This window comes from Bactrocera oleae, chromosome 2 (genome assembly GCF_042242935.1).
Source record: "Bactrocera oleae isolate idBacOlea1 chromosome 2, idBacOlea1, whole genome shotgun sequence".
NCBI lineage: Eukaryota > Metazoa > Arthropoda > Insecta > Diptera > Tephritidae > Bactrocera > Bactrocera oleae.
The window spans coordinates 81,219,950-81,244,806 of NC_091536.1; the positions used below are offsets into that span (position 1 = coordinate 81,219,950).

General features: G+C 35.7%; 1 protein-coding gene across 11 annotated transcripts in view; it reads left to right on the forward strand.

Annotated features, from left to right (window-relative positions):
- Window positions 1-24,857, forward strand: part of heph (polypyrimidine tract-binding protein 1 heph) — a 366,239-nt gene that overhangs the window by 323,199 nt on the left and 18,183 nt on the right. For 9 of the 11 annotated variants that reach the window (XM_036370223.2, XM_036370225.2, XM_070105824.1 and 6 more), the window contains 4 exons: window positions 39-312; window positions 1,103-1,323; window positions 2,626-2,659; window positions 24,266-24,358. In XM_036370223.2, the coding sequence (XP_036226116.1) occupies window positions 39-312; window positions 1,103-1,323; window positions 2,626-2,659; window positions 24,266-24,358 (622 nt within the window). Of the gene's footprint in view, window positions 1-38; window positions 325-1,102; window positions 1,324-2,625; window positions 2,660-24,265; window positions 24,359-24,857 lie in introns of all 11 variants that reach the window. The other 2 variants (XM_070105823.1, XM_070105822.1) reach the window with 2 other exon arrangements.

The following is a 24,857-nucleotide window of genomic DNA, read 5'->3' on the forward strand; positions in this document are numbered from 1 at the left end:
TTGTCGTCTCACACCCGCACAAACGCTCTCAATTGCAGGCATTGATCCAGTATCCGGACGCCCATTCGGCCCAGCATGCCAAGAACATTTTGGATGGCCAAAACATCTATAACGGTTGCTGCACACTGCGCATCGACAACAGCAAATTGACAGCTTTGAATGTCAAATACAACAATGATAAATCGCGCGACTTCACAAATCCATCATTGCCACCGGGCGAACCGGGCGCCGATATAATGCCCACCGCCGGCGGCTTGGTAAATGCAAATGACTTACTCCTGATCGCGGCCCGACAGCGGCCATCCCTAACAGGTGATAAAATAGGTAACACTTTTACTTTTTCCTTTTTTCATTTTTTATCTTTCGTTTGTCGTAAAACAAAAGCAAAAAACAAAATTATAAAAGCGGAATTACATTTTTGATTGTATCTCTTTTCTTTAATCTCTATTAGTTCCATATTTTATTATAAATTTACTTGAGTTGATTTGCTCTCGCCTTTTTTTTTTTTGATGAAATAAGAATTGTTCACATTCGGCCGAGTTTATTTGTGAATTTTTTTTTTTTTTTTTATACGATGGTTTTCTCTACTCTCTATTTGTCTACTCCGTTGCTCTCCTGCTGTCCAACGCTATCGCTGAGAATTATAAAATATTTTTAAGAAGTAGTATTAATTATTCTGTAGTATTATATAACTTAAAACCAAAACTCCCTTAGTCCCTAAGGCTACATCTACGGACAATACCAGGGACGTTACACCACTCACAATTACAAAAATAATTTAACATGCATTACCTATAAGATAATACTTATAACTTTTGGAAGTACTAGGCAAAAAGGCTCTACAAATTTTACAAATTTCTTCAATAAATTATAAACACGACCACAGACACCTTAGTTATTTGTTAGGCTTTCAACATCCACCCACAAATCATTCCGAAATGTCTTTACATTAGTTTGTTTGCAGTTCGCCGCAACGCCAAACAGCATAAAATTAGAACATACTCAAAATTAAAGGGCCCAACCCCCGACACATGTTCCTAATATTTCGTCCCCTCCCACCCTTCGTCAGGAATGCCGATTTCAATTTGTTTTCCAAAAAAAGTTAAAAATCAAAATTACTACTTTGCAGTGAACGGACTCGGTGCTCCCGGCGTATTGCCGCCATTCGCACTCGGCATCGGCACCCCACTCGCTGGCGGTTACAATAGCGGTATACCGAATTTGAGCGCCTTTGCGCTGGCCAATAGTGGTGCTCTACAAACAGCAACGCCCGCACTGCGCGGCTTCTCCAACGTGCTGCTGGTCTCGAATTTAAACGAAGAGGTAAGTCGCTAACGCTACAATCGTTGCTCTCATATACATAAACATGCTATGAGCTTACTACTTTATTTACTATCATGTAAGTAATTTCTTTGTAACCCAATATAAAATATATATTGTATATTTCATCAAAACATTTTTTTTATTTTTATTTATAATATTTTACGAATAACTTAATGTTATTAGAGAATTTTGCATTGTTTGAATTATTTCTAGTTTTTAATGTTGTTTTTGTATTTAATATGCTTATGATCTTATATTTGGTTTTGTTCATCTTATTTACTCCATTGTAGGTTCGTTCGTTTTCGTTTATTTTCGTTTTTTTTCGGTTTGTTACACCTCATAACTGCTCGTTACTTGTTCCCAAAATATGATATAAAATAATTGGCGAATCTTTCAAGCTATATCATTTCCATAACATTTCGAACTCTTTTCTAAATTTTCCGCTCTCAATTATTTTATGTGTTATATAACCAATAAAATCGACGTTTTAACCAAAAATTTCACTACTTATTTTCAAATTTCAAGATTCTGCAAGCAGCGCAAAAACTCTTTTCTTTATGCTGAAAATAGTGTGAGAGGAAAATATATCTTCTTCTCCAAGTTTAAGTTGATTTTCATAATTTTTCTACTTTCACTTCCTTTTTTTCTCATCTCATCAACGATACCTACATAGATATTTAAATATATTACAAGTAGTATCTTTTTCAAGTTTCCAATTTCCATTACGAGTTTATTCCAAATACTCTTCCGTATAGCAATTGAATCCTTAGTGCATACTACATATTTTCCAGCTGTGAACCTTCCAGTAATAACATGGCGACAATGAAGGTCTTACATACATATACTATAAAGTATGGTATATGGTAAAAAAAATGATATAACCGCATTAAAAATAGACGAAAATTTATTAAATTCACTTTTGCAAAAATTGCCTGTCGTTCAGTGAAGTGAATTAGTACGGAGAATCCTTTAATAACAGACAATAATATCAATTCGCTGAACTATCAAAGTCATTAATTAAGAAATGCCTGCAAACTAATATATATGCATTATATAATAGCAAGTTTTATCAACACTTGCCTTTTCAATTCTCCCTTAGTATCAATATCTCTCATCATAAATTGTTTAGCTCATTCTCTCTTCCATTTTCGAAGTCATATAGTCGATTTGTTTGCTGAATATTAGTGAATCTGCAAATATCAAGAAACATTTACAAACTCTATTTTTGATTTTTTGTTTTACGTTTTACAAAAAAAAAACAACTCTCGCTAACTGAAACTCTATTTTCTCTTTTTTCTGTAGATGGTCACGCCTGATGCTCTATTTACCCTCTTTGGTACGTCTGCACAAATATTATTAATTTTTATTATATTTACATAGTTAAAAAAAAAACAATGAATGAAAATCGTCTACTTACATAATTGCATCATTTATATTTTTCTTATGATTTTTATAAACTATATTTGCTACTGCCTTATTTAATTGAAACTCTCTATTGACAACTTGTAACTGTTTACATAAAATCTTTCGTTATTTTCGTTTGTTTACTGTACAACATTTTTTTTTTTACATTATTCAAAGCCATTTTTTATTGCATAACATATTTAGCATAACACAGAATTATTTGCAATATTTTTTGTTATTATTATTATTTTTTTTTTATAAAATAACGAACAGAACTTAATTAGTTTTAAACAAAATTTTGATATTTTCATTAATATAGTAACATATCACATACTTTTAGGCGCGCAGTGCAATAATCTATCCGAAGCACTAAAGGTTCGCATTGAATCAGTACAAATATTAGTTTTAAAAGTAGAAATGTAAAATTTATTTATTTATCGAAGTGTTTACTGTAATTTCCATTGAGAGTATGTAGATTAAATTTATATTTTATATGTATATAGAATATCTCTAAACATAATGTGCTATAAATATTTCGCATATAAGTAAGCATAAGTATTTATTTTAAAATTTCAAAAATATGTGTTTCATGTTGTAAATATTTTATAAGACAATTAGCGACACGCCCCAACGTTGTACAGTCGCGGTCTACTAATGAATGTGTGCGTATTCTCTCAGTTGCCACAACCTACAATGCTCTAATGTCATATACTGTTTAACTGATTATTGCTAAAAAATCGGTTAAAAATAGTTGTACTTTTGAACCGTTATAAAAGTGTTAATACCAAACAGATTAGTGATAAACTATAAAATGATCGAAAAGCAGCCACTAACAGGTATTCTCCCCAACGTAACTCTCCTAATTAATTTTTCAACTGTCAGTTCAATATATATATATTTTTTTTTTACAGTCAAAAATAATTAAATTTGATGTTCCTTCTACATTTTAAATTGAATAACTTGCTTCGAGTAGAGCACTAATATATCTATGTTGATCATGTAAAAATATTCTAATATATCACTCATATACAAGTATTCAGGTTGTTGTATTGTAGAAAACTTCAAAGGGCTTCTATGTTCTCTCTCTGTAATATATTTTTATACATATATTAAAAATTATTTCTGTTTCGTTGAAAATCATAGCTTGTAATAGATCGAAAAGTGTAATTGGCTTTCTCAAGTACAAATATTTTTTACTTCAAATTGCATTACCAACAGCTACTTGAGATAAAATAAAACCTTAACCGATTCACACGCATTTATATTACGCAGGACGAGTCTTACTTATAGATTTCAGCAATAAGTTCTAGCAACTAGATTTGGAAAATTTTACCGATTGTTCTAAGCCCATAATGATTTTTATCTAATCTATTTCTGGCTTCACTTCAGTAATACTGAGCGAATTGAGAGAGAGAGAGAGCGAGAGAGAGAGGGATTTAAACATCTCCACAATCAACATAAGTGTTTCATTTCGTAATTCAAAAACCGGCTTCAAATCAAAAAGGGTCTCTGACTAAATTATTGTCCATATAATAACTTGAAAAGCACAAACACAAACTTATTACGAGCGATTTATGAGCGTATTACTCCAACGACAACTTTGCATAGGTAGAAAGTTTTAGTGAAAGTAGAACAATGAGAAATAATAAAATAAAGTACCACTAGAGAACATGAAAAGCAAATACTTTCATAAATTGTATCCACTACAGCGCTGAGCCAACAAAGTTTGCACGAGCAGGAAACAAACTGCAGAAAACTAAAAAAATCAGTGGCAGCACACAGATGAGCTTGCAAATACCGACAAATCTACAAATGAAGATGTGGCACGGCAAGGTGGAAAACACAAAAAAAGAAGGAATACCGAGGTAAATGATGAACTCCCACCGGACATGCACGGCCAGCTGAGCAGTGCAACAGTTCGAACCGAAGGACAATGGGATAAATGCAAAATCGAATGGATTGTCGAAAGATAGAAATTCGAAAATGTTGTAAATAAATAAACAAGCGGCAAGCGCCAGACGTTCGATGGTAAGACGCGCGCCGGGGCGGAAGAGACCACAGCAGCTTAAGCATAACACGATCAAGTTGAAGCAGGCGAAATAAAATGAATAGATGAAGAGAATGCACGAAAAGGCAACGAGCTGGACCTTAAGCTTAATGGTCAGCACTTGGCTCGGACAACAACAAAAACACACTTGGGTATGTACATAGCTACAAATACGACACTCGAAGCGCTTAGAGCAGATCGAAGAAAGCATACGCCAGTGTGCCCAGACGAGCCATAAAATATTGGTCCCGAATAAAGAACCAAAAAAAGAAAAACAATAAAAACAAGTAAGGAAGGGCTAAGTTCGGATGTAACCGAACATTTTATACTCTCGCAAAGTCAAATAGTATACTCGTTTGAGATTTCTTTGTGGATTGGCTGATATTTTCGGTAGAAGGTCAACTATAGGCACTGGGGTCCACATATTTAGTACTTAGGGGCTTAAACAGTTTTGCTTCGATTTAGACAATTTTTGGCCACAAGGTGGCATACTTTAATCGCATTATTCACGCAAAGTTTTATCCAGATACAGTCATTGTTGCCTGATTTGCATAGTGGAAAGTGAAATAATCAGATGGAATTTAAAATGGTGTTATATGGAAAGTAGGCGTGGTTGTAGTCCGATTTCGCCCATTTTTGCACTGTGACATAGAAACATGAAAAGAACGTTATGCACCGAATTTGGTTGAAATCGGTTAAGCAGATCTCAAGATATGGGTTTTCACCTAAAAGTGGGCTGTGCCACGCCCACTGTCTAATTTGGAACGCGGTTCCTATAAAGCCAATTTATACCATCTCAGAGATAAAATTTAATGACTCTGGCGTGTTTAGTGCTTGATTTATCGCGCTTTTAGTAGTTTTTAACAGTACCGTTATATGGGGAGTGGGCGGAGTTGCCACCCGATTTCAACTATTTTCACACCGTCAATAGAAGTGCTAAAAATATTTGCTTCCAGTGAATTTTGTTATTATAGCATTAGCGGTTTAGGAGATATGCACATTAAACCTATTAGAGGCGGGACCACGCCCACAAAATTTTAACTGCAGATGCCCCTCCCTAATGTGATCCTGTGTACCAAATAACAGTCTTGTATCTTATTGCGGAGCTTAGTTATGGCAAGTTATTTGTTTTTGATTAATGGCGTTTTGTGGGCGTGGCAGTGGTCCGATTACGCCCATCTGCAATACCAACCGTCTCACGGTACCATGAAACATGTCTACCAAGTTTCATAAAGATATCTCAATTTTTACTCAAGTTAGAGCTTGCACGGACGGACGGACAGACGGACGGACGGACAGACAGTCACCCGGATTTCAACTCGTCTCTTCATCCTGATCATTTATATATATATAACCCTATATCTAACTCGATTAGTTTTAGGTGATACAAACAACCGTTAGGTGAACAAAACTATTATACTCTGTAGCAACAGGTAGCGAGAGTATAAAAAAGTTGCATAAACTATGCATGCAGCCGACAAGGTGAAGCAACAGAGTCCTTCTCGCAACAAGCAGTTAACATGCGCATTCCTGCCGCCGCCACCGCCACCGCCGACGAAGCGAGCAATAACGTATGCGCGCGTATGCTGCACGATGGTGGCGAGCAGTCCAGTTGGAGTTGTTTATTTGAAAACAATTTAAATTCGTCTAACGAATTTTATTTACGTTCGAATAACAGCAGCAATGACAACAATAACTACCACAAAAGCACAGCGCGCTACACGACATTAACATACAACTGCATGCGGCAAACGAGCAAATAAGTGAGTTTTCAAAATGCTGCAACAACAGCAATGCGACAACAAAAGCAGAGAATTACGCCCGAGGTGCAGATTGCTCGGTGTGGGAAGTTGTGAACTCGTTACGACAGACCGGGCGAATCCAATTGAATGCGATAGTGGCGGCGGCGGCGTGGCAGTGAGGCAGGAAATTGAGGCAGCAACTAACCGTAACGAAGCGTAGCAAATTCTATAAAGTTCCGTTACGCCGCTACTCACCCGTCCGGCGCTACATTTCGATACACAGATGCGACGACCATAGATAAGGTGGGCATGCAACACTGGCCAATGGTCGGCGGGCGACGGTCGGCGACAACCAGTTGCCACCAGGTGAAAATGTGTAACGAATTTTCGTGCTTATAGGAAAAGTTTTGCCTTTTGCTTCGATAAGTGAGCGCAACGAAAAGTGCGAAAGAATAACAAAAGCACTAATGCGCTTAATTATGTGAGTGCTGTTCCGGTCACACACACACACACACACACAGACATGCATTGGTGATGCTTAGCACTACGGAAAAGAATTTCGTGCCAGCCTCTATGAGGATGAAGAAGTGAAAAAGCGAAATAAACGAGAAATGCGAAGTAAAGGGGATTGCTAAAATTAGTTTTATTATTTTAAGCATAAAATGAAGTGAAAGTGGGTGCGGCTAATGGAAGGTCACTGTAATACAATAAAAGCTAACAACATGGAAAAAGTGTGCTCGCATTTTATGGTAAAAGCACGCGCGAAGACACAAAGTACACAATTGGGCAGGGACTGGCGCCTAACAACCACTGACCGCTAATGTAATGATTTTAAAGTGATTGAATTAATTGATTGAGTAATTCTATTTAATTACTTATTTCGCTATGCAGCAATTACATTATTAACATGGAACAGCATTGATGTGCGTACGCCGTTGCCTTCCTTTTAATGCCTTGCTGCATTCTCCGCTCTTCCAATCACTTATATTTCAATTATTTTGAGTTTGAAATTTCGTGTGTTAAAAGTAAAAATCAAATTTTACGACGACTTTTGACTAAGCAAAGGTGCACGGTAAATAAAATGCAAGATGGGCCAGCCTTTACGAGTATTTGTTGTGCCGCTGTCGCACGCAGCAATGTGTGTACGTACACGAAAGATGACAACCAGAGAGTAAAATCTAAAAAAAAGCAAGTAGAATAAAATCAAGTCAATACGAAATACATGCAATGCTTATTATGTCCCATTTTGCTACACACTGCTCACATTGCCTCACGTGCCAACAGAGCATTCATACGTAAAACAATAAAATTAAATTTACATGCCAACATTCCAACAATAAAAAAAACGACTAGAAAAAAACAATTAATAAAAACAACGTCGGCAAAGCAATAACAATAACACAGTGGGAGTTTCGTTGCCACAATAAACAATTTCAGCAGTAAAAGCCACTTCACCTCGAACTCATCACATCACTCAACGCCAGTCTGCCGCCCCGAGAGCAAGTGCACACATGCGTCGCCATGCTCTCGTTGGCACCGCAAATACTTTGTGTGACGATTCATTTGCTTATTAAACCAGTCTGTGCAGCGGTCATTCTCCATTTTGGTCTCACCGTTGTTCTAACAAATGTACCTCAAATTTCGGTTGTGATTTAGCTTTGCATGAGTAACGGAAATAATGCGTAACTTATAGTTATTTGCTTCACATTGTTTGTTGTTTTCATTGTACTTGTACAAGAGTGAGTGTGTGCAAATTATGAGTATTAAGTGCGCCACAAATGAAGCAAGGCTCCTGCAAAGCAAGCTAATAGGCAACCTAAAGTAAGCAAATATTTAGCTCGGCGTTGAAATACTTCAAAATACTGTAGAAGTTTTGAGTAGTCAGAAAAGCGCTTATTTTGCTTAGTGCCGTGCTCTGTGTGCCATTTCTCTGACTCATCCAAGTCCTATGCTCACTTTGTTCAGCTTTCGTTTGCTTCACGCCATCATTCCAGCTTGTAATCACACACACAATTAACAATTAAACCCTATATATTTGTTTTTGTGACTTTATTATAGCACAATTACTTTTTTCACCCTAATTAACAATTACGACCCTGTGTTTTTAGTGTAACAGGTGAAAAAAAAACACAATTTATAGAAATACTTAGAATATTTCTATTGCTGCTTTCTGTTGCAATTCTTTCGAGGTGTTTTCTCTGTCGATATCCTAGATAAGATTCGGTTAGCTCAAATGAAATCTGACTTGTACGGCTTAGAACGCTGATCCGTTGTGATACCTAAAACGTCTATGGCATATATTGACCATAAGGACCCTCATAAATAGACAAAGCGCTATGAGCGCACGATTTTTAGGCATCGCATGAATTGCAATTGCCAGTAAAAACTCCAACGATGGCTTATAAAAAATACTTTTTTCTTTTTTGGTTCACCAATTTTTTTCAGTGAATAGCTAAGAGGTCATTTGTATATCATTGTGTCCAATTCAATAACAAAAATATGTTTTTTGGTTTTAACAGGAAGACCTCTTTATTTTGGCTTTTGCAGGTACTTTGCTTCTAAAATTTTAATTTTCAGTTGAAAACTGAAGTCATTATTTTTTCTTAGTATGGATTGAAAGACATTTTCAAATTATAACATAACTTTCGGCTGCTAGCTTTTCCATCCATATTATCCATGAATAACAGATCAAGATTGCAATGCCCACGACCTAACCTGACCTAACCTATTTATGCTTAAAGCAAAGGACATTGTAGTTTTTTTTTTTGAAAACCATTTCTTGTCATTTGAAAACATTTTTGTTAAAATTTAATATCGTCCAGTGATTAGATTCTTTATTTTGAACGGTTTAAAAGCAAAAGAAATTTAAAACTGTTAGAAGTGTATAAGTAGTCCTCACCGCACCACAAAACGCACCGTTGAATTTTTGGGCTGGTGAATTTAAACGTGGTCGTACTAGGCTTGAAAATGATCCACGTGCAAGACCACCAAAACCCGCAACCATACCAGAAATCATTGAGCAAGTTCAAAATATTATTAGTGAAGGTTCAAGTTTGACTAAGCGTGAAATTGCTAATGCCATACGAATCTCAGACCTACGAGTACGTTATATTTTACATGGAGAATTACATATGAAAAATTTGTTTGGAAACTTAGTGCCGCACATGTTAACAGTTCAACAACAACTGGATCGAAAACAAATTTCTCAGCATAATTTTGAGTGTTTTAAGCAGAATAAACCAAATTTCTTGCAACGTTTTATAACTATGGATGAGACCTGGATCTACCACCATAATGCTAAATTGAAATAAGAATGTTTACAGTGGACTAAAGCTGGTTGTACAGCTGCAAAGCAGGTGATGTAACAACGATCAGCAAAGAAGGTTATGGTTGATGGTTGATTATGATTAATTATCTGCGGAAAGATAAAACAATCAACTCTGAATATTATTGCAACTCTAAATATATTTGGATCAGCTGGATGGAAAAATTCGAGAGAAAAGAGCTGGTTTGCAGCACAAAAAAAAATCATTTTTCCTTAAGACAATGCAACTGCTCACAAAGGTGTTTTAACAATGACAAAATTCAACGCATTAAGATACGAATTGTTTGAGCATCCGCCGTATTCACCAGATTTGGCGCCCAGCGACTACTACCTTTTCAGAAACCTGAAACAATTCCTTAGTGGAAAGCGTTTTTCGTCCAATGAAGAAGCTATTGGTAGTCGGGTATTTTGCGGAACTTCCGGAAAGTCGTTATAGTGATGGCATAAAATTATTGGAGGTTCATTGGAATAAGTGTATTGAACTTAAGGCAGATTATATTGAATAAAAAAATATATTTCGCACCAAAAATCATATATTTTCATTTCGAGTGCAAAAGATTTTTAACTTAAAGTACTAAATTCCTTAACAATTTTTGCTGCTGTAAACTGTTTACAAGAAGATTTCACTTCATTATTGTAAAATAAATTACATATGTAAGTAGATGCCACGCGCTTTATTACCAACAGAATTTATATTTGTACCCTTAACACGGTACATTAAGTATGCTCCGCTATTTGTAACACCTTGAAGGAAATATCGGAGACCATATAAACTATATATCTAAATGATCAGCGTGACGTGCTGAATCGATTTGGCCATGTCCATTTGTCCGTCTGTATATACGCGAACTAGTATCTCAGTTTTTGAGGTATCGATTTGAAATTTTGGGCACGTATTTTTTTTCAAGAAAAGCTGCTCATTTCATTGGAAATGCATCAAGTGCTTGTATGGACAACTTTTTCATTTGTCATTAGGTTCACTGTGATATAGAAGTTCATGTTCAGTTGATAACTATATATAATATTTTCGAAGATGAAATTTGGGAAATCGAATCTTCATACAAGATTTTAGAAACCCGCTTGTATATCGATATGTTTCCAGTGCTCTTAATTTTTAAATATTTTTTACGTCGAATACATTACTCTCAATTGCATTCACCCAAAAACTGAAATGCATATTATAACGGCTTAAGGCAAAGGTGCAATGTCCGAAGAAATTGTTCGGATCGAGTCAATATAACCTACATATGACTGTCATACAAACTGACCAGTCAAAACCAAGTTTTGTATTTGTGTTCGATATTATAGCTTCGGCGCAACCGAAGTTATCATTGTTTCTGGTTTTCTTTGAATTATGGACGCATATAATATAATATAAACATATACTACGCTACGCATACACACATTGAATTTGTCTCGCTCGGAGTCTTCAATTTTCTTCCTAAGTCGTACAAACTCAACCCGTTATTGTGGCTCAGTTGTGTTGTATACATAGTATATGAGTGTGTGTGTCTGTGGACCTATAATTCAATTCTATTTTGTCAGTACTCTAAATGCGCTAAACAACAACAACAACAAAATTTTAGTTGTATGTGCAAATATAATGAAATAAGTGAAATAGTTAGAGAACACAAAAACAACTATAACAAAAACTACAAATAAATAAAAATACAATAAAAATGTACATTTCAATTTGTTGCATAAACATTTAATGCAATTGTGTAGAAAGAACACTGCTGGCAACGAGCATAAACCTGCCAAGAGAAAATTGTGCCGAGAATGGGAAGTGAACGGGAGAGGGATTCATTGAGAAATGAATAAATGCTTGTGGAAGTGAAACTTTATAAAATTACTACATAAATTCAGCTGTTGTTCCACACACACACACGCACACACAAGTTGAAATGTACAAATATGCTGTGTGTTGCCAGCTCCTACTAAGACCGATGAGGATTGAGACCCGAGACCCGGGGCTTCGTTTGCTTTATTTACTTTCGGTATACTTTTAGGATAACTGTATATGTTAAGTTCGCTTGTAACTGTGTACATTTGGTTTGTTTTCATTATTGTATTTGTGGATTTTGCATTAAGCAACATAAGACAAGGCAAAAACAAACATAATTGCCACATAATGGATTTGTTGCCACAATTGTTTTACAGTTTATCTGTTATATGTTGCTGTGGCAAATGTTTCGGTTGTCTGCACTGTTTAGCTCCAATATTCTTTGCATATTTCACGGGGCGCTGTGTGTGTGTGTGTGGGTTTGTGTGCGTGTGGGTGCTGCCACAAATCGTAATTCATGCCGCAAAAGCCTTCACCTCCTCCAACTAGCTGACTTTGTCGCCACCAGCTATTGCTTTGTGAAGCAGTTGCTTGTTATTGTTGTAAAATCTAGCTTTGCTTTGACTTGTATGTGTGTGTGCGCTCGTAAGAGCTGTTGTCAAACACATTTATTTCTTACACATTTATTTCATGCATATCGTTCACTCTCGCTCTCTCTCTCTCTATCTCGTTCTCTAACGGCGCTTGTGTCTGTATGCATTTGCTTATAACGGTTTGTTAAATTGAATTTAATTTGAATTTAAATTCCTGTAGCCAGTTGTGCCTCACCTCTCCAAGACATGCCAGCGCAAGTGTTGCAAGCTTACTGCATAATCTGCTTCTTGCCATAAATAATACACACATACACAGAGACCTTCAAAGTTACAGCGCGCGTTCATAACTTAAGCCAACACTTCTGCGGGCTATTCAATATCCCTGTGCCTTAGTTGTTATTCAACATTTGTTTGCAATTTTACAATTTTTTTTATAATTGCCTTAGTACCTGCCTTCCCCCTTGCTGGCTAGTGTCACGACGCAAGCCTCAGACAGACATTAAATAAACTGATGACAGCTTAAATGTCAAATTAAGAGATCAGCACAACAGTTACTCTGTAGTACTACGATCTAACGGTAAACTAGAGTTGAAGTGTATAAATACATATTGCATTGTGGCATAACTGTGCGCGCAAGTGTGTGTGTATGCGCTTGCATGCACCGGAAATATGTTTGTAATAAAGAAAAGTTTAATTCATTTGCATATAATACCGTTGCAAGTAAAAGAAATGCAACATGTGCGCTGTAACGGTATTTGAGAGAATCACTTTATTGAAACTTCTCTTTTATGCAAATGTGTATATACAAGTATGTGACATATTATTTGAAAAATAATATATATATATTATTATATATATATATTTTTTCTTAATGAAAAGCTGTAGTACAAGCTAATTATAATATTCTTATGAAAAGCTTTGGGGTTTCTTTTCTTACTCTAAAGGTTCTTACCGTTCACTGTGACATGAAAGTTCAAATTCAGATCAGATGGCTCAATCGAATACAAAATTTAACTAAATACATATAATATCTTCGTAGATGAAATTTGGGAAATCGAGTGTCAAAATCTTCATACAACATTATAGAAACCCGCTTGTATATCGATATGTCTCCGATGCTCTTTAATTGCAAATATTTTTTACGTCGAATGCATTACACTCAATTCCTTTCACCTTAAGTGCAAATTATAACGTAACACCACTGTTACAGTTAGCTGATTCGAATTACCACCAATTGCCGTAATCTGTCATCTGTCGTAGACACAGCGTCAGTCCATAATATCTCTAAACAGCGCGCTTAACTGTCCTACCCCGCCACAGCGTCTCGCACATAATCTTAGCTTGCGCTGATTCATTCAGTGGCTGGTAGTCGATTGATCTCATTAGCCTTGTCAATCGCTGCAAATAACGGCAATCCTATCAGCGTACGCAAATCGCTCTTTACACCAGCGAACAGCAAGCAGCTGACGGGCGTTCAGTGAAAAGATGTACTTTTCTATGCTGTCACACAACCATTGCTGACGCTGCCGTCCATTACACGCTATGCGCTGGATTTAGTTGAGTGACTTTTTAAGTGGCAAAATAGCACATTTTATTGACTGTAATCGGATCAGCTTGTTGCTATTTATACTTAAACCACAGCACCAGTTGCGCCAGCAGAAAGCTGACAACGCGGTGAAGTCTTCGACAATTTAGTTGGCGACTCAATCGCTCTTAAAAGACTTATTTCGCGGCGTGCAAGAATATACGGTTGTAGAGTATATAAAAATAAGTAACTCTCTCGTCAATTCTTAGAATTTAGTGCTTCTGAAATTTTAAATTTAAAGTTCTTGAGAATGATTTTCAAAATTTCAGGTAATTTCGAATCATTTTCCATCAGATAAGTAACAAAAAATATAGCTTCTATGTGTCAACCGCTCTACGTCCAAATAAAGAGTAACACGAAGACTGCATCATATAGCAGTATAGTTTAGTCGAAAATTATTCTATTTACCCCCATCCCGAGGGAATTTCTACTGAAGCAACATTATGCTTAACTCGGAAATGAACTTTTTCTTCATGTTGAACGGCTTTGTAAAGTTTTTTTTTAAGAGAGAATATACCACAATAATAATATATTAAGGATAATAAGTGGTAAGCAAATTTTGTGCACAGAGTGCAAAATAAGGGCCCTTTGTGGTTTTTGTAGCACTAAAAAATAAACTGAAAGCATTTTGACTATTCAGTTCTTTGCGCTCAGCGAGTTATTCCAGTTGCTGTTACCGTGACAAAGTACATAGGTTCCATCGCAGCCGAGAAAGATCTAAATGTATGTAAAGGAAGGTGTGCGTGTGTATCGATCGTAATTCTTCGGCAATAAATATTGAATCAAATAACAAATTTTAGAGCATTATTCTAACATGAAAAGGTTTTTCAAAATCCACCACAAAATTGACAAACTAGTAGAACTCGCCACTTGTCAAATAATACATATAAAGGCGAAGGGTGGCTTTCTTCTCATAATTCCAGCCTATATGAAAAGGAAGAAATTAGAATTTACAGTAAAGCTGCCTTGAATGTGACAAACCTAAAAGAGTAGCGAATCGAACTTACTTTACAAGCTGTCAAAGAGATTAGTACTTACAATAGAACCTGATATAGTGAGAAGGCTTCTATTCGCACTTTTGACAGTTATTTCACATTTAAGCATTCCATATTGAACCAAGCGGTTATATAACTGTAATAAAAAAACCGCAATACACTCCTGTATCGAATTCAACTCTATCGCTTTTAGATGTACATTGTTTTTAACAAGACAGCAGCAACTAAAGATAGCGAATAGAGAAATGGCGAAACGATAAAGCCTTATATATAGTTTTTTTGCAAGATGTCATGTAATTCCGATATTTATGTTAGTAATGGGCAGACATCTTCAAAAAACGGCCCCGTCTGTGAGGTAAAAAATCTGCTAAATCTATAGTGACAACCTTTTACTGTCTAGTAATCGCTTATTACGGAAGTGAAGCATTCTCTACACAACTGGTCTAGTTAGGCCATTAAATTTCATAGCTTCGAGTTCAAAAATCACCCCTTAAGCTCTATGCTCCCCTAATACTGCATGTGATTGCTTGCGTACGCTCAAGTGAAAATCGCAAAAAATGCCAAAAAAAAATTGATAATACGCAAAGCGAAACAATATGTTAAAGCAAAACGAGAGAAAAAGCAGCGATTATGAAGATGAAAAATTCGCATGGCGCTATAAAACCTAATAGCAGCACTGATGACAATGCCGCCAATGATGAGTGCGAAATCACAATAGAACAGTGTAGCTGCAGGCAAAGCGAGCGCTGCGGCAGCGAGGCAAGCACTTTCAGATAGTAATCGAAAATGTTATGTGCAAATATGCGAGCTTTGCGGCAATTTGTGGCAGGTAATAGTTAAGCCGGCGGATGAGGTGTCGGAAATGAATTGGTGACAACAGCAACATTACAAAGTAACACACGTGCATACATACATACAATATATGGTATCGTGTGTATGTGTATTTGTGCGTTATAAGGATCTCTTGCCGGCGCTAAGTGTGCCAAGTAAATAATTATGTGCGACAGAGCTACTCTTGTCGTCAGCTGACACACAAAGCCTACACGCGCACATGTGTCTGTGTGAATGTGTGTGCTGTTGTGCGCCAGTAGCTATTGCTACTTTGTCACTTGCATTGTAAATGTTGTCTTTGTATTCGCATTATCAATATTTACATACGCTCCGGCGTTGCACGTAGCAGTATATAGATAATGCCTGTTTCGGTCGAGTTAATATACCCAAGCAATTCTGCAATTTATCCACACACACACACACACAGGCACAGGCAAGCGTTCATTGGTGCTGCGCCTATTCTTATGTTAATAGTGGCACGCACGCACGTAGCAACAATTTCACTTTTGTTAACAAGCCGTACGCAAATATACTTGTGTACTGCCACATTTACATATTTGTGTGTGTGTGTGTATGTGTGTGCAAACTCATTACAACAAATACATGTGCTCGCTTCACACTCCTGCCAAGCATGCAAACATTGTACGCTCTTGAACTTTATTGCCCTCCATTTAGGCATCTTGTCTGATCTGCCATATGAACAGCTACGCAGCGCCGCCATGCCAACTTGCCACCACCACCTTGCCACATTGGCAAATACTATCAAAAGCAAATATATTTACATATTCAATGAAGTGCCACGCCATTATTGTAAGCTGCTTGTGTGGCATGCTTATTACATTCGTTATTGTTGTTGTTGTCGCACATTGTTGTGCTTTCTATTGAAATGTGCCACATTTTCAATTATAATCGACGTTGCAAATAGCAAAATGTAGTGCAAAAATTGGCCTCGTTCGATGTTGTGTGGCATGAACAGCCTTTTCCAACTCTCATTTGGGCTTATGGCATCCTTTTCTTGTGTAAATATTACACGGTTTTATTAGTTTTGACAAATTGCTTTGCGGAGGATTTTATTTTCTCAAAGTATTATGAATTTCTTTGGTTTTGTTGCAATACATCAGTGTCAGCGAAAAGTAAAATTTTTATGCTTGAAATTTTGTTCTGAGCATCACCACAATTACAACACCTAAAAACGAAAAGGGTTAACATATATAATAGCGTATATAAAGTTTTACCGAAACTCTGCACCCCACACCCGTACACTTATATCCAGCACTCATATCCAACTAGTGATTTTATAACAATATTCTCTCATTCACGGCAAATTCTTTCTACATTCTTTTGCACTTCACATTCTCATCAAATATGCCTTTTAAAATTCATTGCCATATTGCAAGGCGATAAAAACTTAATCAAGAGCAATTGCGTCGATTATGCCCAACAGCCAATCGCTGACTCGTCAGCATTTCTATTGATTATGAACCACTTTTTGCTGCCAATTGTTATTGTTATTGTTCTTGCAGGCACTTGCGATTTGTATGCAAATATCATTACGCTTCGCCGAATACTATTTTTATGCAGCGAATTTTTTTCTTTAATATTACGAATGAGATGAAATTTTATTATTAGTTAATTTGCCGAATGATTGATCGTTGGCATTTAATTGTGCAATAAAAATGTATACGCATTAATGGTGTAGCAAACAATGTTACACGCTTGAAATGTGTTCAATTACATGCCCACATGTCATACACACACATACACACTACACTTGTCACTACATTTGCGCATAAAAGTCTGGAACAGCAGTTTGGCACTTTTTTAAGCCAAACTTTTGCTATACCTAATGTAAACTCACATTTGTGAGCATCACATGCTTAACCAGCAGTAGTTCTCACCGCAGCAACTGGCCTGTATTTTCTCTTGTCCGTTCGCTTTAAGGATTTTTCAAATATTCGCTACTCATCTGTAGCTCCCACTCAACTATGTTATGCTCACTGTGGTTTTAGTTTTCAAACTAAGTACTATAACGCACAAAAATACTTATATATGGTAAATATTGTATGTATGCAGCCACAAATGTTCGCCAGCAGCAGCACTGCGTATGTGTAATAAGTGATGTTAGAGGTTGCGTATACGTCAAGTTGTTCATTACAGATTTGCTTGCTTTTGACATCGATGTTATTCTATGATGGTTTTTGTGTATTCAACTTTTTACCAACAAACATACAATCTTGTAACACACATGTGTATGTGTGTGTGTGCATTTTTGCAAGTTTTGACTAGTTTCCCAAGATTTGTGCACCGCACTAAATTTTTGTTGTTGTTAGCAAAAGTTTGACGTTAAGAATCCTCGCTAACACTCAGTTTAAAGATTATATATTTATAATTTATATTTGTTTTAAATAACAAAAAAAGCAAGTAGCAAGTAGCGTTCCAAGTCAACTTTTAGTTTCGTTTACTTGTTTTAAAAAAACTTTTTTTTTTTTTAATATTTTTTGAACAAAACCAAACTTAAAATTCATTTAAAAGGCAGCAAAGTATTAACTTAATATTGTGTGTTTTCGGTAAAAGCTTCTGCAAGCAACACCGCATAACGGCTTTACAATTTTTAAAAGCATTGAAATCCGCTTATCCTAAGCTATTATGCCATTAGCTTGCAAAGCATATTGTGATTGCGTTAATTGTTGTCGCTGCTGTTTTACAAAATGCGCTTAATTTGTGTTTCTTTTATTCTGTAACTTTAAGTGACAAAGTATTAAAACTACAATAACACTGAGCGATTTATGCATTAGTTTCATATTTTATGCTGCTTTAAAAAATCATAAAAAAATGAAATTCTTTCTGACAAAAATGGCTATGCTTTTTATATAAGCTTTATTCATTTGAATATACAAATAATATGTAAGCTCATTAACTGTAAAATATAGATACATATGCATAGTCAACTATGCGCATGTTAATTATTTTTTAATTTTTGGTAATCCAAACAACTTCGCTTATACTAAAACTTAAAAAAAGAAATCAATTTTTTTTGCATATACATATTAGAATGGAGCAAATTCTTTTGCTTAGCCTGAGGTACAAAAAAAAATTTTTTTTTTGTTTAAACTTTTTACATTTATATAAAAATTACCGAATTTGATGGGTTTTTACTCAAAATTTCTGTTAACGCTTAAGGAAAGCATGTTGTGGGTTAAGATTTTTTTTTAAACTCCAATAATAACCACAAACATTGTTTTTAAGTTGACAACTTTTAATTGGCCACAAAGAGGATTATTCACAGCTTCTAGAACACTTTTAACTCGAAATTTACTTTAAAAGTTAGTGGGGCGCCTCTAGATGTTAAATTTTTTTTTCCAAAATTTTTCTTTTTTTATAATCTACAAAAAAACCAACCTAATACATATACCGCATATGTATGGTATATGTATGTATATTTGAAAATATCCTTCGAACATTTAAAGTTAAACCGGCAAATAGTTTCGGAAATATAAGCGTGTTAGTGAGAATATTTTAGCAAAGTGTAATCGGCTTCCAGAACTTAAACGCTTTTTTCTTGGATTGCTGTTTTCAAAGTCGGTAAGGCAAGTTTTTCCAAAACGGCTGCACCGATGATTTGTAATTTTCACACGAACTTTTAAGATATATTTTGTCATGTAATGATCGAGTGAATTAATTTTTTGCTAATAAATGCGATAAATTGTTTTACCAAAAACCACTTTGTTTTGGAAAGCAGGTATTTTGTAAAAACTCAAAATTTTGACTAGTCCTTCGATAATTGCCTGTATTATTATATGAATTAATAATTTTTTTGATTTTTGAAATTAAATTATTAAATGTGCATTAATATTTTTTTAATTATAAAACAAAAGGGCGCCTATAAAAATTTTTTCGCAAAAAGCGTTTTTTACTTGCAATTGGATATGAACCGTTAAATAGTTTTCATTTTGTTTAAGTAAAAATTAAAATAAAACGCGAGCGTCTGTCAGCTGAGCAACTCAATTTCAATATAAAACCAAAACTTTTAACAAAACTTGGTTTAAGAAATTTTCTCCAAAAAAAATATGTAAAATACCTTTAAAGTTAATAAATAATTTTTATTGCTGTTTCTGTCGCAGATCAGCATCCATCTAATATAATATTATATCATTAGATTTTGCTGTTTTTGAATTGTAATGGCGATATTTCGCACACAATGTACTCACTCTCTGCTCTAGCAATATTCTTAATATTCTGCAAAAAAAAAAACAAAAAAAAAAGTAAACCGTTATCCTGCTATAATCCGCACACCTGAACGCAAATCTTGTTTATTTGAACCCTTCACATATATTTATTATTTGACTTACAGCAAATGGCACGCTGGGGAATCTCCCGAAGTAATATTGATTTGTTGCACTCAGTGCTTTACCACACACTAACAACACCAGCGCCGACGCTAAGTCTACGTCACCAAGCATTGATAGCGCTTGTAAATCAGTTTGCGCAAAAATAATTTGTTCTCGAACAAAAACATATACATATTCAACACACATAAAATATAAGCAACCTTTCCTGCCACACACCCCAGTCGTTCCATCGCATTGTACAGCGCTCCACAACTATTTCGCCATTCTTTTCACCAGCAGAGCAAATATTTTCCTTCGAATTGTTAACTTCTTACTCGTATTTGCTTGTGGGGCACAAGTCAAGCGCACGGAAAAGTGAATAAATTTTTACATGCCACATTCCAGCACACACACGCACAACTCGCTTCAATTGTTGCAACAACATATGCCGTCGGTGGCCACTGTTGACTTCATTTCCGCTTCAACGTGCACATCGAAGCCATCAAGCAACCGGATGCCAGCCATTCTGCTGGTTCGACGTCATCGACAGATGTGCAGCAAATGCATCGAACACACCTTTACCTACCAGTTTGTAGCAGCATTGATGCCGAATACCCGCTGCCTGCTGCCTGCTGCCTGTTGTTGCCCGACTGTCTGTTTGACTGACTGCCCGGCTGAGTGGCAAGTGTAAGTTGGCTCTATCGTCCCCGGTGGATTTTGAATGTTGCGCATTCAACATTGAAAATTCTGCCAGCATTTCAGCAGATATTTTTATTTCACTGCCTCTTGAAAATACTGTGCATATGGCATGCGGGGTGTGTGGAGGCGACGAAGGTTATTCTGCGTCCTTTGTACAGCGACTTGACTGCGCCTCGGCTGTGTGCGGTTTGTTTATGCATTCGACTGTGTAAAATGGATTTACTTCTTGGCATGCACAATTTTTCTTCTTCAACACAAGTGCTGCACTCAATCGCACACTCGCCCATCCACTGCGCTCTCCTCTTTTGCGCATCCCTTGACTTGAGCTGCAAGCGGCGGACGCTAACCAATTTGCTCGCTGCTCCTCACTGTTCGGTGTTTTTCCAAATAAATTCACTTTTCTACCATTTTTACTTTCGGCTCCTGTCAATTTCTTTGCCATTTTCCAAATTCGGTTTCTGCTTTGCATTTGGGCAACTCACTTTGACTGTTTGTTGTGCAATTTTTTCCAATTTTTTTTTTAGTTTATGCTCTGCCTAAGCCTTGGCGTGCGCTATCAATGCTCAACAGTGTGCTTCGTGCTGCAAGTTTGTGCATTCAGCTATAAATTCATTTATGTGTGCATGTGTGCGTGTGCCTAACGGAGCTGTGTGTGTGTGTGTGTCATGTTTTGTGTGGTCAATCTTTATTTACTCCTGTTGGCCACTAAACAACAATTTGCACTTTTGAAAATCGTCTTTGGGGTCAATTTCTCCATTTGAGCTTCTGGCATTTTCTGTTGATCTGTGGTTGCAATCGCTTTTGCACATAATTCGCTTTAGTCAGTGTTTATTTAAGCACTACTTCTGTTTTTTTTTTGTTGGTTTTTAGAATTTTGAATTTCGGTACGAGCTTTAATGGACCTTGTACTTCTATTTCTTCCTTTAAAAAAAGGTATTTATGTCGATTAATAATTTGACTAAAACCACGCCCATCTAATGTGTAACGGTCTAATTTCTGTTTTCAATAAAAAATAAAAGTCTTAATCATATTTTATATATTCTCAACTCTAAGTGACCCTCCGTTACCTTGAGTGAGTAAAAGTGTGCGCGTCTCTCAATCGTAAGATTCTAAAAATCGAGACCTCCAAGAATTGGTTACACAATTTTTTTATTTTATAATCCCGTTAAGAATTATTAAATGTTATTTTTATGGAACGAAAATCACTTGCTTGGCACAAACTACTCTCACCCTCTTTTGAGAGCCAATCCATTGAAAAGAGTTAGAAGCTGCCACGTTTATGATCGGTTATGTTTTTTCGATAAATCGTGCTGTTAGCCGAATATCTTCATATATCGAATTATCTTGAAGATATTTGAAAATACTTTTTTGAAAGTGTTTCTTTTTAGTGGCATATACTTGTATGTATTACATACGTATACACTAAAAGGAACGAAAAAAGAAAAATTTTATTAAAAAAATATTGGTTTCAATTTATTATTATATATATTTTTTTTTTTTGCCAAAATCAAAAAAGATATAAATTACAACAGTGCGTTACCTTTTCTTAGCATTCATTTGACAGAGAAGCACATAGGCTTTGTTTCGTTTGCTTTGATTATAGTAACTCTGAAATTGCGATAGATATTTTCACTTATGATGTAGCGTATCACAATCTGGTCGCTAACATTCCTGTACCAATATGCATGAAAAACTTTTTTTACTAGGCTAGCTAAAGTGTAAGTACCCGACACTCAGAGGAATGACATTTAAGCGGAACGAATAGCTCGATCAATCGATTTTAAATATTTCTTGCCATCACCAGTGCGGACCTTGAACAAATGACGGCAAAACAATTATTTCATAAACCTATTGAGAATATCAATTCCTTAAATGAACGAAATTATATAAAAGCTTAGACTACAGTGCAAGTTCAGCAATATTTTTCTTCCACTCCAAAAAAAAAAATAATAATATATTAGCTTCATCAAGCCTGAGCTGCCACTTAATTTAGATTCTAATAAATTCAATCAAAATAACAACCTAATGCTCACCTTCACCGCAGAAAGAGACACTTACTTAAAACTAGACAAATTCGAATTGAGTCAACCCACCCCCACCCCCTCTTGTCTGGCATAACATATACTTATAAGAAATTTATTGCTACATTTCACAACAACACAAATACTGTTACAAATATATGAAACTTTCCTGTCATTTGCAATTTTGAGTTGTTGCCGCCTGCACACCTTCACCACCTCCATAGCATCCCTTAGGAGTTGCGTAGAAAATGTCTCGATATGGATTGTGGCAGCGCGCCGCATTTCGAGGTGAAAGTTTTTGAAATGTTGCTTTTTATCGTAATTTATTGTTTGACAAATATGCCAACGAAGGTGGTCGGCTGCGTGGCGGCAGACGTTCTCTGGGGAGAGCGCATTAGCGTTGTGTTTGACAAAAGTTGGCGGTCGCGACATTGTAATGCCGCAGCACAGTACCCCGATGGTGGATTTCAATAAGCCAATATTAATGCGCAGGTGTGTGGATAAATGTATGACCCTCACATACTTTTTTATAATGCGTTAGCTATTATAGTATAATTTTATTATTATTTATTATATAAGTATACTTATTTATTACATTAAATTAAAAGAAATATATTTATGAGCTAATTTAAAACGTTTTAGGAGATTTTTTATAAAATATTATATCTATAATATTGCATTAATTTTTTATAAGTTATTGACAGAAAATTAATGTATATCACAGGGTTATATCCGCTCGAAAAAAAAAAATACGCGTTTCTTGTGATTTTTTATTATTATTTTTTTTTATATGAAGAGTCACTATTATTTTATACAGGCAATAATCGGAAAACTAGTCAAAATTTTGATTTTTGACAAAATGGCGATTTCCCAAAAATAGTCGTTTTTTGTGGAAAAATCAGTATTTTAGAGGCGCTTATAAATACAAATGCCCAGCAAAAATCTTATTCCTTCGATCCCTACCTAACAAATATGTTCAGAATGTCGAGTGAAATTTCAAGTCGACTCTGACTCTGAAAAGCGCGTTTCGTAAAGAGCAAAGTTTCAAATTTGGGAGCTTATATCTCCGAAACTATTTACCGAATCTACTTCAAATTCGAAGAATATTCTTAAATATATGTATTTATATATATACAAAACAAAAAGTCGATGTTTTGAATTTCACAAGAACCCCTTAATACCAAACGTTAAAAAAAATAGATTGAAAATATTTTTACAAAACATATAACGCAAAAATTGTCAAAATAATAAAAAATAGTGAATTTAACGTTAGTATTTGAGCCGCTGAAAGTATATATTTTTATATAGTTTACTCTATAGAAAGTTTGTTGAACAAATGTTGGGGACCTCAAAGCTGTTCTCGTGTCATTAAATAATTATTATTATAAAAACTATTTCCACAAAATATTTTACATTAAAAAAAAATTATAAATTATTTAAAATCAATATAAGTATATACTATACCTATTTTTACTTTGAATATTTTTTTTATTTTTTTATCAACACGCAAACATTACATATATTGCACACTCTTCCAATAGTTTTTCACTTAATAATCTCTGCTTTTTTTTTAATTTCACTCCCAACAGGTGTTTATGGAGATGTGCAACGTGTGAAAATCTTATACAACAAAAAAGACTCAGCTCTCATACAAATGGCCGAACCACAACAAGCCTATTTGGGTAAGTATCACAGCGCCGTTTGGGTTCAACAAGTGACCCACTGCTTTTTTACTCGCAACTATAACCGCATTCGTTGTCAGACTTTTCTTTTGTCGACACAACACTTTATCCATTATAAATCGCCATTGATATTTGTTGCATAACAAAACCAGAAGGATGGCAGCCACTAGCTGTCGCCAACAAATTGCAATTCATAAATGATATTTACCTTTTAATAAATACAAATGGCAAACGTAGCCGCTCTTCCGCCGATATGCCGCCCAGTAAGGCGATTGGCTAGCGTGGAGCTGGCGAGGATTCACAGAAATAATTGAAATTTTCATAAGCTTAATTATCTGCATCGCCAAGTGCCCCAAACCCAACGAAATGCCTTCGTGCATGAAAATGACAAAACAACACCAACAAGCAAAGGCGGCGCCGAGCAAAGGGCAGCAAAGGAGCATAGCGTCCAATGTCCAATCGAGCAGCCAGAGTTTGGCACACGCTGTGCGCTCCACAA